This window comes from Scyliorhinus torazame, unplaced genomic scaffold, assembly GCF_047496885.1.
Source record: "Scyliorhinus torazame isolate Kashiwa2021f unplaced genomic scaffold, sScyTor2.1 scaffold_396, whole genome shotgun sequence".
NCBI lineage: Eukaryota > Metazoa > Chordata > Chondrichthyes > Carcharhiniformes > Scyliorhinidae > Scyliorhinus > Scyliorhinus torazame.
In genome coordinates, this window is record NW_027308123.1 from 137,933 (window position 1) to 159,774 (window position 21,842).

Sequence of the window (21,842 nt, forward strand, 5' to 3'; positions counted from 1 at the left end):
CACTCACGGGTATCTGTTATTCTATATATAAACCACCCCGAACCCCTCGATTAGATTCCAGTCTGTAACTCACTCACGGGTATCTGTTATTCTCTCTAAACCACCCCGAACCCCTCGATTAGATTCCAGTTTGTAACTCACTCACGGGTATCTGTTATTCTATATATAAACCACCCCGAACCCCTCGATTAGATTCCAGTCTGTAACTCACTCACGGGTATCTGTTATTCTATATATAAACCACCCCGAACCCCTCGATTAGATTCCAGTCTGTAACTCACTCCCGGATATCTGTTATTCTAGATATAAACCACCCCGAGCCCCTCGATTAGATTCCAGTCTGTAACTCACTCCCGGGTATCTGTTATTCTATATATAACCCACCCTGAACCCCTCGATTAGATTCCAGTCTGTAACTCACTCACGGGTGTCTGTTATTCTATGTATAAACCACCCCGAACTCCTCGATTAGATTCCAGTCTGTAACACACTCCCCGGTACCTGTTATTCTATATATGAACCACCCTGAACCCCTCGATTAGATTCCAGTCTGTAACTCTCTCCCGGGTATCTGTTATTCTATATATAACCCACCCTGAACCCCTCGATTAGATTCCAGTCTGTAACTCACTCACGGGTGTCTGTTATTCTATGTATAAACCACCCCGAACCCCTCGATAAGATTCCAGTCTGTAACTCACTACCGGGTATCTGTTATTCTATATATAAACCACCCTGAACCCCTCGATTAGATTCCAGTCTGTAACTCACTCCCGGCTATCTGTTATTCTATATATAAACCACCCTGAACCCCTCGATTCGATTCCAGTCTGTAACTCACTCCCGGGTCTCTGTTATTCTATATATAAACCACCCCGAACCCCTCGATTAGATTCCAGTCTATAACTCACTCCTGGGTATCTGTAATTCTATATATAAACCACCCTGAACCCCTCGATTAGATTCCAGTCTGTAACTCACTCCCCGGTATCTGTTATTCAATATATAACCCACCCCGAACCCCTCGATTAGATTCCAGTCTGTAACTCACTCCCAGGTATCTGTTATTCTATATATAAACCACCCTGAACCCCTCGATTAGATTCCAGTCTGTAACTCACTCCCGGGTCTCTGTTATTCTATATATAAACCACCCCGAACCCCTCGATTAGATTCCAGTCTGTAACTCACTCCCGGGTATCTGTTATTCTATATATAAACTACCCGAACCCCTCGATTAGATTCCAGTCTGTAACTCACTCCCGGGTATCTGTTATTCTATATATAACCCACCCCGAACCCCTCGATTAGATTCCAGTCTGTAACTCACTCCCGGGTCTCTGTTATTCTATATATAACCCACCCTGAACCCCTCGATTAGATTCCAGTCTGTGACTCACTCCCGGATCTCTGTTATTCTATATATAACCCACCCTGAACCCCTCGATTAGATTCCAGTCTGTAACTCACTCCCGGGGATCTGTTATTCTATATATAAACCACCCCGAACCCCTCAATTAGATTCCAGTCTGTAACTCACTCCAGGGTATCTGTTATTCTATATATAACCCACCCCGAACCCCTCGATTGGACTCCAATCTGTGACTCTGTGGTGTCTCCATGTTTGTCGCTGGCAGGAACAAGTCTGGGATTTGGGGCTGGCGGTCCGAAAAGACTGAGGTTGTTAATGGTTATGAAGCGAAGGTAAGAATTGTTTTGTTCTCCGGACTGGCTGGAAAGTTCTGACAGCGAGAGAGCACCTTCAGGATGACCCTCGCGCTCACACACGCTCACACACACCCGCGGTCACACACACCCGTGGTCACACTCACACCCGCGGTCACACTCACACCCGCGGTCAAACTCACACCCGCGGTCACACTCACACCCGCGGTCACACTCACACCCGCGGTCACACACACTCGCACACACCCACACTCACACACTCACACCCGCGGTCACACTCACACCCGCGGTCACACACACTCGCACACACCCGCACTCACACACACACACCCACGGTGACACTCACACCCGCGGTCAAACGCACCCGCGGTCACACTCACACCCGCGGTCACACGCACACCCGCGGTCAAACACACCCGCGGTCACACTCACACCCGCGGTCACACTCACACCCGCGGTCACACTCACACCCGCGGTCAAACACACCCGCGGTCACACTCACACCCGCGGTCACACACACTCGCACTCACACACACACACACACACCCGCACTCACACACACACACACCCGCGGTCACACTCACTCCCGCGGTCACACTCACACCCGCGGTCAAACACACCCGCGGTCACACTCACACCCGCGGTCACACTCACACCCGTGGTCACACACACTCGCGGTCACACACACTCGCACACGCCCGCACTCACACACTCACACCCCCGGTCACACTCACACCCGCGGTCACACCTGTGGTCAGACTCACACTCGCGGCCACACACACTCGCACACACCCGCGGTCACACTCACACCCGCGGTCACACTCACTCGCGGTCACCTGCACTCGCACACAGACACACACCCGCGGTCACACACACACCCGCGGTCACACACACACTCACACCCACGGTCACACACACCCGCGCTCACACTCACACACCCGCGGTCACACACACACGCGCTCACACTCACACCCGCTGTCACACTCACACCCGCGGTCACACTCACACCCGCGGTCACACTCACACCCGCGGTCAAACACACCCGCGGTCACACTCACACCCACACTCACACCCACACTCACACACCCGCGGTCACGCACACACCCGCAGTCACACTCACACCCGCGGTCACACACACTCGCACACACCCGCACTCACACACTCACACCCGCGGTCACACTCACACCCGCGGTCAAACACACTCGCACACACCCGCACTCACACACACACCCCCGCGGTCACACACACACCCCCGCGGTCACACTCACACCCGCGGACACCTGCACTCGCACACAGACACACACCCACGGTCACGCTCACACTCACACCCGCGGTCACACTCACACCTGCGGTCACACTCACACCCGCGGTCACACACACTCACCCGCGGTCACACACACTCACCCGCGGTCACACTCACACCCGCGGTCACACTCACACCCGCGGTCACACACACTCGCACACACCCGCACTCACACACTCACACCCGCAGTCACACTCACACCCGCGGTCACACATACACCAGTGGTCAAACACACTTGCGGTCACACTCACACCCGCGGTCACACACACCCGTGGTCACACTCACACCCGCGGTCACACACACTCGCACTCGCACACACACACCCGCACTCACACACACACACCCGCGGTCACACTCACACCCGCGGTCACACTCACACCCGCGGTCACACTCACACCCGCGGTCACACTCACACCCGCGGTCGCACACACCCGCACTCACACACACACACCCGCACTCACACACACACACCCGCATTCACACACACACACCCGCGGTCTCACTCACACCCGCGGTCACACACACTCGCGGTCACACCCGCACTCACACACTCACACCCGCGGTCACACTCACACCCGCGGTCACACTCACACCCGCGGTCACACCCGCGGTCACACTCACACCCGCGGTCACGCACACTCGCACTCACACACACACTCACACCCGCGGTCACACTCACACCCGCGGTCACACCCGCGGTCACACTCACACCTGCGGTCACACACACTCGCACACACCCGCACTCACACACTCACACCCGCGGTCACACTCACACCCGCGGTCACACTCACACCCACAGTCGCACACACTCGCACACACCTGCACTCACACACACACACGCGGTCACACTCACACCCGCGGTCACGCACACTCGCACTCACACACACACCCGCGGTCACACACACACACGCGGTCACACTCACACCCGCGGTCACGCACACTCGCACTCACACACACACCCGCGGTCACACTCACACCCGCGGTCACGCACACTCGCACACAGACCCACACCCGCGGTCACACGCACACCCGCGGTCACACACACACTCATACCCACGGTCACACACACCCGCGCTCACACTCACACACCCATGGTCACACACACCCGCGCTCACACTCACACCCGCGGTCACACTCACACCCGCGGTCACACTCACACCCGTGGTCACACTCACACCCGCGGTCACGCACACACCAGTGGTCACACTCACACCCGCGGCCACACTCACACACACACCCGTGGTCACACTCACACCCGCGGTCACACTCACACCCGCGGTCACACTCACACCCGCGGTCACACTCACACCCGCACTCACACATACACCCGCGGTCAAACACACCCGCGGTCACACTCACACCCGCACTCACACACACACACCCGCGGTCACACTCACACCCGCGGTCACGCACACTCGCACTCACACACATACCCGCGGTCACACTCACACCCACGGTCACACTCACACCCGCGGTCACACACACTCGCACACTCCCGCACTCACACACACATACCCGCACTTACACACACACACCCGCGGTCACACTCACACCCGCGGTCACACTCACACCCGCGGTCACACCTGCGGTCACACTCACACCCGCGGTCACACACACTCGCACACACCCGCACTCACACACACACACACACGGTCACACTCACACCCGCGGTCACGCACACTCGCACACACACACACACCCGCGGTCACACACACACCCGCGGTCACACTCACACCCACGGTCACTCACACCCACGCTCACACTCACACACCCTCGGTCACACACACCCGCGCTCACACTCACACCCGCTGTCACACTCACACCCGTGGTCACACTCACACCCGCGGTCACACTCACACCCGCACTCACACACTCACACCCACACTCACACACCCGCGGTCACGCACACACCCGCTGTCACACTCACACCCGCGGTCACACACACTCGCACACACCCACACTCACACACTCACACCCGCGGTCACACTCACACCCGCGGTCACACACACTCGCACACACCCGCACTCACACACACACACCCACGGTGACACTCACACCCGCGGTCACACTCACACCCGCGGTCACACTCACACCCGCGGTCACACGCACACCCGCGGTCAAACACACCCGCGGTCACACTCACACCCGCGGTCACACTCACACGCGCGGTCACACTCACACCCGCGGTCAAACACACCCGCGGTCACACTCACACCCGCGGTCACACACACTCGCACTCACACACACACACACACACCCGCACTCACACACACACACACCCGCGGTCACACTCACTCCCGCGGTCACACTCACACCCGCGGTCAAACACACCCGCGGTCACACTCACACCCGCGGTCACACTCACACCCGTGGTCACACACACTCGCGGTCACACACACTCGCACACGCCCGCACTCACACACTCACACCCCCGGTCACACTCACACCCGCGGTCACACCTGTGGTCAGACTCACACTCGCGGCCACACACACTCGCACACACCCGCGGTCACACTCACACCCGCGGTCACACTCACTCGCGGTCACCTGCACTCGCACACAGACACACACCCGCGGTCACACACACACCCGCGGTCACACACACACTCACACCCACGGTCACACACACCCGCGCTCACACTCACACACCCGCGGTCACACACACACGCGCTCACACTCACACCCGCTGTCACACTCACACCCGCGGTCACACTCACACCCGCGGTCACACTCACACCCGCGGTCAAACACACCCGCGGTCACACTCACACCCACACTCACACCCACACTCACACACCCGCGGTCACGCACACACCCGCGGTCACACTCACACCCGCGGTCACACACACTCGCACACACCCGCACTCACACACTCACACCCGCGGTCACACTCACACCCGCGGTCAAACACACTCGCACACACCCGCACTCACACACACACCCCCGCGGTCACACACACACCCCCGCGGTCACACTCACACCCGCGGACACCTGCACTCGCACACAGACACACACCCACGGTCACGCTCACACTCACACCCGCGGTCACACTCACACCTGCGGTCACACTCACACCCGCGGTCACACACACTCACCCGCGGTCACACACACTCACCCGCGGTCACACTCACACCCGCGGTCACACTCACACCCGCGGTCACACACACTCGCACACACCCGCACTCACACACTCACACCCGCAGTCACACTCACACCCGCGGTCACACATACACCAGTGGTCAAACACACTTGCGGTCACACTCACACCCGCGGTCACACACACCCGTGGTCACACTCACACCCGCGGTCACACACACTCGCACTCGCACACACACACCCGCACTCACACACACACACCCGCGGTCACACTCACACCCGCGGTCACACTCACACCCGCGGTCACACTCACACCCGCGGTCACACTCACACCCGCGGTCACACTCACACCCGCGGTCGCACACACCCGCACTCACACACACACACCCGCACTCACACACACACACCCGCATTCACACACACACACCCGCGGTCTCACTCACACCCGCGGTCACAAACACCCGCGGTCTCACACACTCGCGGTCACACCCGCACTCACACACTCACACCCGCGGTCACACTCACACCCGCGGTCACACTCACACCCGCGGTCACACCCGCGGTCACACTCACACCCGCGGTCACGCACACTCGCACTCACACACACACTCACACCCGCGGTCACACTCACACCCGCGGTCACACCCGCGGTCACACTCACACCCGCGGTCACACACACTCGCACACACCCGCACTCACACACTCACACCCGCGGTCACACTCACACCCGCGGTCACACTCACACCCACAGTCGCACACACTCGCACACACCTGCACTCACACACACACACGCGGTCACACTCACACCCGCGGTCACGCACACTCGCACTCACACACACACCCGCGGTCACACACACACACGCGGTCACACTCACACCCGCGGTCACGCACACTCGCACTCACACACACACCCGCGGTCACACTCACACCCGCGGTCACGCACACTCGCACACAGACCCACACCCGCGGTCACACGCACACCCGCGGTCACACACACACTCATACCCACGGTCACACACACCCGCGCTCACACTCACACACCCATGGTCACACACACCCGCGCTCACACTCACACCCGCGGTCACACTCACACCCGCGGTCACACTCACACCCGTGGTCACACTCACACCCGCGGTCACGCACACACCAGTGGTCACACTCACACCCGCGGCCACACTCACACACACACCCGCGGTCACACTCACACCCGCGGTCACACTCACACCCGCGGTCACACTCACACCCGCGGTCACACTCACACCCGCACTCACACATACACCCGCGGTCAAACACACCCGCGGTCACACTCACACCCGCACTCACACACACACACCCGCGGTCACACTCACACCCGCGGTCACGCACACTCGCACTCACACACATACCCGCGGTCACACTCACACCCACGGTCACACTCACACCCGCGGTCACACACACTCGCACACTCCCGCACTCACACACACATACCCGCACTTACACACACACACCCGCGGTCACACTCACACCCGCGGTCACACTCACACCCGCGGTCACACTCACACCCGCGGTCACACTCACACCCGCGGTCACACACACTCGCGGTCACACACACTCGCACACGCTCGCACTCACACACTCACACCCGCGGTCACACTCACACCCGCGGTCACACCCGCGGTCACACCTGCGGTCACACTCACACCCGCGGTCACACACACTCGCACACACCCGCACTCACACACACACACACGCAGTCACACTCACACCCGCGGTCACGCACACTCGCACACACACACACACACACACCCGCGGTCACACTCACTCGCGGTCACCTGCACTCGCACACAGACACACACCCGCGGTCACACACACACCCGCGGTCATACACACACTCACACCCACGGTCACACACACCCGCGCTCACACTCACACACCCACGGTCACACACACCCGCGCTCTCACTCACACCCGTGGTCACACTCACACCCGCGGTCACACTCACACCCGCGGTCACACTCACACCCGCACTCACACACTCACACACCCGCGGTCACGCACACACCCGCGGTCACACTCACACCCGCACTCACACACACTCGCACACACCCGCACTCACACACTCACACCCGCGGTCACACTCACACCCGCGGTCACACACACTCGCACACACCCGCACTCACACACACATACCCGCGGTCACACACACACCCCCGCGGTCACACTCACACCCGCGGTCACACTCACTCGCGGACACCTGCACTCGCACATAGACACACACCCACGGTCACGCTCACACTCACACCCGCGGTCACACACAGTCGCACACACTCACACCCGCGTTCACACTCACACCCGCGGTCACACTCACTCACCCGCGGTCACACTCACACCCGCGGTCACACTTACACCCGCGGTCACACACACTCGCACACACCCGCACTCACACCCGCAGTCACACTCACACCCGCGGTCACACATACACCCCTGGTCAAACACACCTGCGGTCACACTCACACCCGCGGTCACACACACTCGCACACACCCGCACACACACACTCACACCCGCAGTCACACTCACACCCGCGGTCACACATACACCCCTGGTCAAACACACCTGCGGTCACACTCACACCCGCGGTCACACACACCCGTGGTCACACTCACACCCGCGGTCACACACACTCACACTCACACACACACACCCGCACTCACACACACACACCCGCACTCACACACACACACCCGCGGACACACTCACCCGCGGTCACACTCACACCCGCGGTCACACTCACACCCGCGGTCACACACACTCGCGGTCACACACACTCGCACACACCCGCACTCACACACTCACACCCGCGGTCACACTCACACCCGCGGTCACGCACACACGCACTCACGAACACACACCCGTGGTCACACACACACCCGCGGTCACACGCACACTCACACCCACGGTCACACACACCCGCGCTCACACTCACACACCCGAGGTCACACACACCCGCTGTCACACTCACACCCGCGGTCACACTCACACCCGCGATCACACTCATACCCGCGGTCACACACACACGCGATCACACTCACACAGCGGTCACACACTCACACCCGCGGTCACGCGCACACCCGTGGTCACACTCACACCCGCGGTCACACTCACACACACACCCGCTGTCACACTCACACCCGTGGTCAAACACACCCGCGGTCACACTCACACCCGCGGTCACACACACCCGCGGTCACACACACCCGCGGTCACACACACTCGCACTCACACACATACGCACTCACACACACACACCCGCACTCACACACACACACACCCGCACTCACACACACACCCGCGGTCACACTCACACCCGTGGTCAAACACACCCGCGGTCACACTCACACCCGCGGTCACACACACCCGCGGTCACACACACTCGCACTCACACACACTCGCACTCACACACACACGCACTCACACACACACACCCGCACTCACACACACACACACATGCACTCACACACACACACCCGCGGTCACACTCACACCCGCGGTCAAACACACCCGCGGTCACACTCACACCCGCGGTCAAACACACCCGCGGTCACACACACTCGCACTCACACACACACGCACTCACACACACACACACACACGCACTCACACACACACACCCGCGGTCACACTCACACCCGCGGTCACACTCACACCCGCGGTCACACATACACCCGTGGTCAAACACACCCGCGGTCACACTCAAACCCGCGGTCACACTCACACCCGCGGTCAAACACACCCGCGGTCACACTCACACCCGCGGTCAAACACACCCGCGGTCACACTCACACCCGCGGTCACACACACACCTGCATTCACACACACACACCCGCACTCACACACACACCACGGTCACACTCACACCCGTGGTCACACTCACACCCGCGGTCACACACACACACACCCGCACTCACACCCGTGGTCACACTCACACCCGCGGTCACACATACACCCGTAGTCAAACACACCCGCGGTTACACTCACACCCGCGGTCACACACACTCGCGGTCACACACACTCGCGGTCACACACACTCGCACACACCCGCACTCACACACTCACACCCGCGGTCACACTCACACCCGCGGTCACACTCACACCCGCGGTCACACACACACACACCCGCACTCACACCCGTGGTCACACTCACACCTGCGGTCACACACACACACCCGCGGTCACACACACCCGCGGTCACACTCACACCCGCGGTCACACACACTCGCGGTCACACACACTCGCGGTCACACACACTCGCACACACCCGCACTCACACACTCACACCCGCGGTCACACTCACACCCGCGGTCACACTCACACCCGCGGTCACACACACTCGCACACACCCGCACTCACACAAACACACACGCGGACACACACACACCCGCGGTCACACTCACACCCGCGGTCACACACACACTCACACCCACGGTCACACACACCCGCGCTCACACTCACACACCCGCGGTCACACACATCCGCGCTCACACTCACACCCGCTGTCACACTCACATCCGCGGTCACACTCACACCCGCGATCACACTCACACCCGCGGTCACACTCACACCCGTGGTCACACTCACACCCGCGGTCACACTCACACACACACCCGCGGTCACACTCAGACCCGTGGTCAAACACACCCGCGGTCGCACTCACACCTGCGGTCACACACACACACCCGCGGTCACACACACCCGCGGTCACACTCACACCCGCGGTCAAACACACCCGCGGTCACACTCACACCCGCGGTCACACACACACACCCGCGGTCACACTCACACCCGTGGTCACACTCACACCCACGGTCACACTCACACACACCCGCGGTCACACTCACACCCGTGGTCACACACACACCCGCGGTCACACACACACACACACACCCGCACTCACACACACACACCCGCGGTCACACTCACACCCGCGGTCACACTCACACCCGCGGTCAAACACACCCGCGGTCACACTCACACCCGCGGTCACACTCACACCCGCGGTCAGACTCAAACCCGCGGTCACACACACTCGCACTCACACACACCCGCACTCACACACTCACACCCGCGGTCACACACACCCGCGGTCACACTCACACCCGCGGTCACACTCACACCCGCAGTCGCACACACCCGCACTCACACCCGTGGTCACACACCCGCGGTCACACACACTCACACACACACCCGCGGTCACACTCACACCCGCGATCACACTCACACCCGCGGTCACACTCACACCCGCGGTCACACACACTCGCACTCACACACACACACACCCGCGGTCACACTCACACCCGCGGTCACACTCACACCCGCGGTCACGCACACTCGCACTCACACACTCACACACACACCCGCGGTCACACTCACACCCGCGGTCACACTCACACACACACCCGCGGTCACACTCAGACCCGTGGTCAAACACACCCGCGGTCGCACTCACACCTGCGGTCACACACACACACACACACCCGCGGTCACACTCACACCCGCGGTCACACTCACACCCGCGGTCAAACACACCCGCGGTCACACTCACACCCGCGGTCAAACACACCCGCGGTCAGACTCAAGCCCGCGGTCACACACACACCCGCACTCACACACTCACACCCGCACTCACACACTCACACCCGCGGTCACACTCACACCCGCGATCACACTCACACCCGCGGTCACACACACACACCCGCGGTCACACACACACACCCGCGGTCACACTCACACCCGCGGTCACGCACACTCGCACTCACACACACACCCGCGGTCACACACACACCCGCGGTCACACACACACTCACACCCACGGTCACACACACCCGCGCTCACACTCACACGCCCGCGGTCACACACACCCGCGCTCACACTCACACCCGCTGTCACAATCACACCCGCGGTCACACTCACACCCGCGATCACACTCACACCCGCGGTCACACCCACACCACGGTCACACTCACACCCGTGGTCACACTCACACACCCGCGGTCACACACACCCGCACTCACACTCACACCCGCTGTCACACTCACATCCGCGGTCACACTCACACCCGTGATCACACTCACACCCGCGGTCACACACACACACCCGCGGTCACACACACACACACACACCCGCACTCACACACACACACCCGCGGTCACACTCACACCTGCGGTCACACTCATACCTGCGGTCACACTCACACCCGCGGTCACACTCACACCCGCGGTCAAACACACCCGCGGTCACACTCACACCTGCGGTCAAACACACCCGCGGTCAGACTCAAACCCGCGGTCACACACACTCGCACTCACACACACACCCGCACTCACACACTCACACCCGCGGTCACACTCACAGCCGCGATCACACTCACACCCGCGGTCACACAAACACACCCGCGGTCACACTCACACCCTTGGTCACACTCACACCCACGGTCACACTCACACACACACCCGCGGTCACACTCAGACCCGTGGTCAAACACACCCGCGGTCGCACTCACACCTGCGGTCACACACACACACACACCCGCACTCACACACATCTACCCACGGTCACACTCACACCCGCGGTCACACTCACACCCGCGGTCAAACACACCCGTGGTTACACTCACACCCGCGGTCACACACACACACACACATCCGCACTCTCACACACACACCCGCGGTCACACTCACACCCGCGGTCACGCACACTCGCACTCACGCACACACCCGTGGTCACACACACACCCGCGGTCACACTCACACCCGCGGTCACACACACACACACGCACTCACACACACACACCCGCGGTCACACTCACACCCGCGGTCACACTCACACCCGCGGTCACACTCACACCCGCGGTCACACACACTCGCACACACCCGCACTCACACACTCACACCCGCGGTCACACTCACACCCGCGGTCACACTCACATCCGCGGTCACACCCGCGGTCACACTCACATCCGCGGTCACACACACTCGCACACGCCCGCACTCACACAAACACACACTCGCACACAGACACACACCCGCGGTCACACACACACCCGCGGTCACACACACACTCACACCCACGGTCACACACACCCGCGCTCACACTCACACACCCGCGGTCACACACACCCGCGCTCACACTCACACCCGCTGTCACACTCACACCCGCGGTCACACACACACACCCGCGGTCACACTCACACCCGTGGTCACACTCACACCCGCGGTCACACTCACACACACACCCGCGGTCACACTCACACACACACCCGCGGTCACACTCAGACCCGTGGTCAAACACACCCGCGGTCGCACTCACACCTGCGGTCACACACACTCACACACACACACCCGCGGTCACACTCACACCCGCGGTCACACTCACACCCGCGGTCACACTCACACCCGCGGTCAAACACACCTGCGGTCACACACACTCACACACACACACCCGCGGTCAAACACACCCGCGGTCAGACTCAAACCCGCGGTCACACACACTCGCACTCACACACACACCCGCACTCACACACTCACACCCGCGGTCACACTCACACCCGCGGTCACACAAACACACCCGCGGTCACACTCACACCCGTGGTCACACTCACACCCACGGTCACACTCACACACACCCGCGGTCACACTCAGACCCGTGGTCAAACACACCAGCGGTCGCACTCACACCTGCGGTGACACACACACACACACCCGCACTCACACACATCTACCCACGGTCACACTCACACCCGCGGTCACACTCACACCCGCGGTCACACACACCCGTGGTTACACTCACACCCGCGGTCACACACACACACACACATCCGCACTCTCACACACACACCCGCGGTCACACTCACACCCGCGGTCACGCACACTCTCTTTCACGCACACACCCGTGGTCACACACACACCCGCGGTCACACTCACACCCGCGGTCACACACACACACACACACGCACTCACACACACACACCCGCGGTCACACTCACACCCGCGGTCACACACACACACACGCACTCACACACTCACACCCGCGGTCACACTCACACCCGCGGTCACACTCACACCCGCGGTCACACACACTCGCGGTCACACACACTCGCACACACCCGCACTCACACACTCACACCCGCGGTCACACTCACACCCGCGGTCACACTCACACCCGTGGTCACACCCGCGGTCACACTCACACCCGCGGTCACACACACTCGCACACGCCCGCACTCACACAAACACACACTCGCACACAGACACACACCCGCGGTCACACACACACCCGCGGTCACACACACACTCACACCCACGGTCACACACACCCGCGTTCACACTCACACACCCACGGTCACACACACCCGCGCTCACACTCACACCCGCTGTCACACTCACACCCGCGGTCACACACACACACCCGCGGTCACACTCACACCCGTGGTCACACTCACACCCGCGGTCACACTCACACACACACCCGCGGTCACACACACACACACCCGCGGTCACACTCAGACCCGTGGTCAAACACACCCGCGGTCGCACTCACACCTGCGGTCACACACACTCACACACACACACACACACCCGCACTCACACACACACACACCCGCGGTCACACTCACACCCGTGGTCACACTCACACCCGCGGTCAAACACACTCGCGGTCACACTCACACCCGCGGTCACACACACAATTGCACTCACACACACACACACCCCCGCGGTCACACTCACACCCGCGGTCACACTCACACCCGCGGTCACGCACACTCGCACTCACACACTCACACACACACCCGCGGTCACACTCACACCCGCGGTCACACTCACACCCACGGTCACACACACTCACACACATCCGCACTCTCACACACACACCCGCGGTCACACTCACACCCGCGGTCACGCACACTCGCACTCACACACACACACCCGCGGTCACACACACACCCGCGGTCACACACACACACACACACGGTCACACACACCCGCGCTCACACTCACACACCCGCGGTCACACACACCCGCGCTCACACTCACACCCGCTGTCACACTCACACCCGCGGTCTCACTCACACCCGCGGTCACACTCACACCCGCGGTCAAACACACCCGCGGACACACTCACACCCGCGGTCAAACACACCCGCGGTCAGACTCAAGCCCGCGGTCACACACACTCGCACTCACACACACACCCGCACTCACACACTCACACCCGCGGTCACACTCACACCCGCGATCACACTCACACCCGCGGTCACACACACACACCCGCGGTCACACACACACACACGCGGTCACACTCACACCCACGGTCACACTCACACACATCCGCGGTCACACTCAGACCCATGGTCAAACACACCCGCAGTCGCACTCACACCTGCGGTCACACACACACACACACACCCGCACTCACACACACACCCGCGGTCACACTCACACCCGCGGTCACACTCACACCCGCGGTCAAACACACCCGCGGTCACACTCACACCCGCGGTCAAACACACCCGCGGCCAGACTCAAACCCGCGGTCACTCACACCCGCGGTCACACTCACACCCGCGGTCACACTCACACCCGCCGTCGCACACACCCGCACTCACACCCGCGGTCACACTCACACCCGCGGTCACCCGCGGTCACACTCACACCCGCGATCACACTCACACCCGCGGTCACACTCACACCCGCGGTCACACTCACACCCGCGGTCACACACACTCGCACTCACACACACACACACACACGCGCGGTCACACTCACACCCGCGGTCACACTCACACCCGCGGTCACACACACTCACACACATCCGCACTCTCACACACACACCCGCGGTCAAACTCACACCTGCGGTCACGCACACTCGCACTCACACACACACCCGCGTTCACACACACACCCGCGGTCACACACACACTCACACCCACGGTCACACACACCCGCGCTCACACTCACACGCCCGCGGTCACACACACCCGCGCTCACACTCACACCCGCTGTCACACTCACACCCGCGGTCACACTCACACCCGCGATCACACTCACACCCGCGGTCACACCCACACCCACGGTCACACTCACACCCGCGGTCACACTCACACCCGTGATCACACTCACACCCGCGGTCACACACACACACCCGCGGTCACACTCACACCCGTGGTCACACTCACCACCGTGGTCACACTCACATCCGTGGTCACACTCACACCCGTGATCACACTCACACCCGCGGTCACACACACCCACTGTCACACTCACACCCGCGGTCGCACTCACACCTGCGGTCACACACTCACACCCGCGGTCACACTCACACCCGCGGTCACACTCACACCCGCGGTCACACTCACACCCGCGGTCACACTCACACCCGCGGTCACACTCACACCCGCGGTCAAACACACCCGTGGTTACACTCACACCCGCGGTCACACACACACACACACATCCGCACTCTCACACACACACCCGCGGTCACACTCACACCCGCACTCACGCACACACCCGTGGTCACACACACACCCGCGGTCACACTCACACCCGCGGTCACACACACTCGCACTCACACTCACACACACGCACTCACACACACACACCCGCGGTCACACTCACACCCGCGGTCACACTCACACCCGCGGTCACAATCACACCCGCGGTCACACACACTCGCGGTCACACACACTCGCACACACCCGCACTCACACACTCACACCCGCGGTCACACTCACACCCACGGTCACACTCACACCCGCGGTCACACCCGCGGTCACACTCACACCCGCGGTCACACACACTCGCACACGCCCGCACTCACACAAACACACACTCGCACACAGACACTCACCCGCGGTCACACACACACCCGCGGTCACACACACACTCACACCCACGGTCACACACACCCGCGCTCACACTCACACACCCGCGGTCACACACACCCGCGATCACACTCACACCCGCTGTCACACTCACACCCGCGGTCACACACACACCCGCGGTCACACTCACACCCGTGGTCACACTCACACCCGTGGTCACACTCACACCCGCGGTCACACTCACACACACACCCGCGGTCACACTCACAGACACACCCGCGGTCACACTCAGACCCGTGGTCAAACACACCCGCGGTCGCACTCACACCTGCGGTCACACACACTCACACACACACACCCGCACTCACACACACACACACCCGCGGTCACACTCACACCCGCGGTCACACTCACACCTGCGGTCAATCACACTCGTGGTCACACTCACACCCGCGGTCACACACACTCGCACTCACATCCGCGGTCACACTCACACCCGCGGTCGCACACACCCGCACTCACACCCGCGGTCACACTCACACCCGCGGTCACACACACTCGGACACACACACCCGCGGTCACACTCACACCCGCGGTCACACACACACCCGCGGTCACACACACTCGCACTCACACACACACACACCCCCGCGGTCACACTCACACCCGCAGTCACACTCACACCCGCGGTCACGCACACTCGCACTCACACACTCACACACACACCCGCGGTCACACTCACACCCGCGGTCACACTCACACCCACGGTCACACACACTCACACACATCCGCACTCTCACACACACCCCCGCGGTCACACTCACACCCGCGGTCACGCACACTCGCACTCACACACACACCCGCGGTCACACACACACCCGCGGTCACACACACACTCACACACACGGTCACACACACCCGCGCTCACACTCACACACCCGCGGTCACACACACCCGCGCTCACACTCACACCCGCTGTCACACTCACACCCGCGGTCTCACTCACACCCGCGATCACACTCACACCCGCGGTCACACACACACCCACGGTCACACTCACACCAGTGGTCACACTCACACCCGCGGTCACGCACACTCGCGCTCACACACACACACCCGCGGTCACACACACACCTGCGGTCACACACACACTCACACCCACGGTCACACACACACGCGCTCACACTCTCACACCCGCGGTCACACACACCCGCGCTCACACTCACGCCCGCTGTCACACTCACACCCACGGTCACACTCACACCCACGGTCACACTCACACCCGCAGTCACACACACCCGCGGTCACACTCACACCCGTGGTCACACTCACACCCGCGGTCACACACACCCGTGGTCACACTCACGCCCGCGGTCACACTCACACACACACCCGCGGTCACATTCACACCCGTGGTCAAACACACCCGCGGTCACACTCACACCCGCGGTCACACACACTCGCACTCACACACACACACACACCCGCACTCACACACACACATCCGCGGTCACACTCACACCCGCGGTCACACTCACACCTGCGGTCAAACACCCGCGGTCACACTCACACCCGCGGTCACACTCACACCCGTGGTCACACTCACACCCGCGGTCACACACACACCCGTGGTCACACTCACACCCGCGGTCACACTCACACCCGCGGTCACACTCACACACACACCCGCGGTCACATTCACACCCGTGGTCAAACACACCCGCGGTCACACTCACACCCGCGGTCACACACACTCGCACTCACACACACACACACACCCGCACTCACACACACACACCCGCGGTCACACTCACACCCGCGGTCACACTCACACCTGCGGTCAAACACCCACGGTCACACTCACACCCGCGCTCACACTCACACCCGCGGTCAAACACACCCACGGTCACACTCAAACCCGCGGTCACACACACTCGCACTCACACACACACACACGCACTCACACACACACACACACCCGCACTCACACACACACACCCGCGGTCACACTCACACCCGCGGTCAAAGACACCCGCGGTCACACTCACACCCGCGGTCACACACACTCGCACTCACACACACACACGAACTCACACACACACACACACACGCACTCACACACACACACACACACACGCAATCACACACACACACCCGCACTCACACACACACACACCCGCGGTCACACTCACACCCGCGGTCACGCTCACACCCGCGGTCCCGCTCACACCCGCGGTCACACACACTCGCACACACCCGCACTCACACACACACACACGCACTCACACCCGCGGTCACACTCACACCCGCGGTCACACATACACCCGTGGTCAAACACACCCGCTGTCACACTCACACCCGCGGTCACACACACACCCGCACTCACACACACACACACACCCGCGGTCATACTCACACTCGCACACACCCGCACTCACACGCTCACACCCGCGGTCACACCCGCACTCACACACACACACCCGTGGTCACACTCACACCCGTGGTCACACACACTCGCACTCACCCGCACTCGCACACTCACACCCGCAGTCACACTCACACCCGCGATCACGCACACTCGCACTGACACACACACCCGCGGTCACGCACACTCGCACTCACACACACCCGCGGTCACACTCACACCCGCGGTCACACTCACACCCGCGGTCACACTCACACCCGCGGTCACACTCACACCCACGGTCACACACACACACCCGCGGCCACACACACTCAAACACACCCGCACTCACACACTCACACCCGCGGGCACACACACTCAAACACACCCGCACTCACACACACACCCGCAGTCACACTCACACCCGCGGTCACGCACACTCGCACTCACACACAGACACACACCCGCGGTCACACACACACCCGCGGTCACACACACACTCACACCCACGGTCACACACACCCGATCTCACACTCACACACCCGCGGTCACACACACCCGCGCTCACACTCACACCCGCTGTCACACTCACACCCATTGTCACACTCACACCCGCGTCACACACACACCCGTGGTCACACTCACACCCGCGGTCACGCACACACCCGTGGTCACACTCACACCCGCGGTCACACTCACACCCACGGTCACACTCACACCCACGGTCACACTCACACCCGCGGTCACACTCACACCCGCGGTCACACTCACACCCGCGGTCACACATACACCCGCGGTCACGCACACACCCGTGGTCACACTCACACCCGCTGTCACACTCACACCCATTGTCACACTCACACCCGCGTCACACACACACCCGTGGTCACACTCACACCCGCGGTCACGCACACACCCGTGGTCACACTCACACCCGCGGTCACACTCACACCCACGGTCACACTCACACCCACGGTCACACTCACACCCGCGGTCACACTCACACCCGCGGTCACACTCACACCCGCGGTCACACATACACCCGCGGTCACCGCGGTCACACTCACACCCGCGGTCACACTCACACCCGCGGTCACACTCACACCCGCGCTCACACTCACACCCGCGCTCACACTCACACCCGCGCTCACACACACACCCGCTGTCACATTCACACCCGCGGTCACACTCACACACCCGCGGTCACACTCACACCCGCGGTCACACTCACACCCGCGGTCACACTCACATCCGCGGTCACACACACTCGCACACACTCACACCCGCGGTCACACTCACACCCGTGGTCACACTCACACCCGCGGTCACACTCACACCCGCGGTCACACACACACCCGCGGTCACACTCACACCCGCCGTCACACTCACACCCGCCGTCACACTCACACTCCTGCGGTCAGATACATTCTCTCTGGGTGGGGGGGTCCTGTTACTGTTGATGTGACTTAATTAACTGATCTGTCTCTCTCTCTCTCTGTCTCTCTCTCTCTCTCTGTCTCTCTCTGTCTCTCTCTCTCTGTCTCTCTCGTCTGTCTCTCTCTGTCTCTCTCTCTCTCTGTCTCTCTCTCTCTCTCTCTGTCTCTCTCTCTCTCTCTGTCTCTCTCTCTCTCTGTCTCTGTCTCTCTGTCTCTCTCTGTGTCTCTCTGTCTCTTTCTGTCTCTCTGTCTCTCTCTCTCTCTCTCTCTCTCTCTGTCTCTCTCGTCTGTCTCTCTGTCTCTCTCTCTCTCTCTCTGTCTCTCTCTCTCTGTCTCTGTCTCTCTCACTGTCTCTCTCTCTCTCTCCGTCTCTCTCTGTCTCTGTCTCTCTCTGTCTCTCTCTCTCTCTGTCTCTCTCGCTCTCTCTCTGTCTCTCTCGCCTGTCTCTCTGTCTCTCTCTCTGTCTCTCTCTCTGTCTCTCTCTGTCTCTCTCTGTCTCTCTCTGTCTCTCTCTGTCTCTCTCTCTCTCACTCACTCTCTCTGTCTCTCTGTCTCTGTGTCTCTCTGTCTCTGTCTCTGTGTCTCTCTCTGTCTCTCTCTCTCTCTCTGTCTCTGTCTCTCTCTCTCTCTGTCTCTCTCTCTCTGTCTCTCTCTCTCGGTCTCTCTCTGTCTCTGTCTCTCTCTGTCTCTGTCTCTCTCTCTCTCTGTCTCTCTCTCTGTCTCTCTCTCTCTCTGTCTCTCTCTCTCTCTCTGTCTCTCTCTCTCTCTCTCTCTCTGTCTCTCTCTCTCTCTCTCTCTCTCTGTCTCTCTCTCTCCGTCTCTATCTCTCTGTCTCTCTCTCTGTCTCTCTCCGTCTCTCTCTCTCTCTGTCTGTCTCTCCCTCTGTCTCTCTCTCTATCCCCTTCTCACTTTTCCCGCAATTTCCCTTTCCTTGCTTTTCCCCCTTGCCTCTCTCTCATTCTCTCTCCCCTCTTTTCCTCCCCCTGTTCTGCCCACCCTCCCTCTATCCCCAATCCCTGCTGTTCCTCTCTCCTCCCCTCCCCCTCTTCCCGCCCCCTCCC

At 61.3% G+C, this 21,842-nt stretch overlaps 1 protein-coding gene across 1 annotated transcript in view; it reads left to right on the forward strand.

Annotated features, from left to right (window-relative positions):
* LOC140406271 (ankyrin repeat domain-containing protein 13D-like) overlaps nt 1-21,842 on the forward strand; it is a gene marked incomplete at its 3' end in the record, with an annotated part of 181,103 nt that overhangs the window by 130,608 nt on the left and 28,653 nt on the right. Inside the window, exon 4 of the mRNA XM_072494381.1 lies at nt 1,638-1,704. Within this exon, the coding sequence (XP_072350482.1) occupies nt 1,638-1,704 (67 nt within the window). The remainder of the gene's footprint in view (nt 1-1,637; nt 1,705-21,842) is intronic.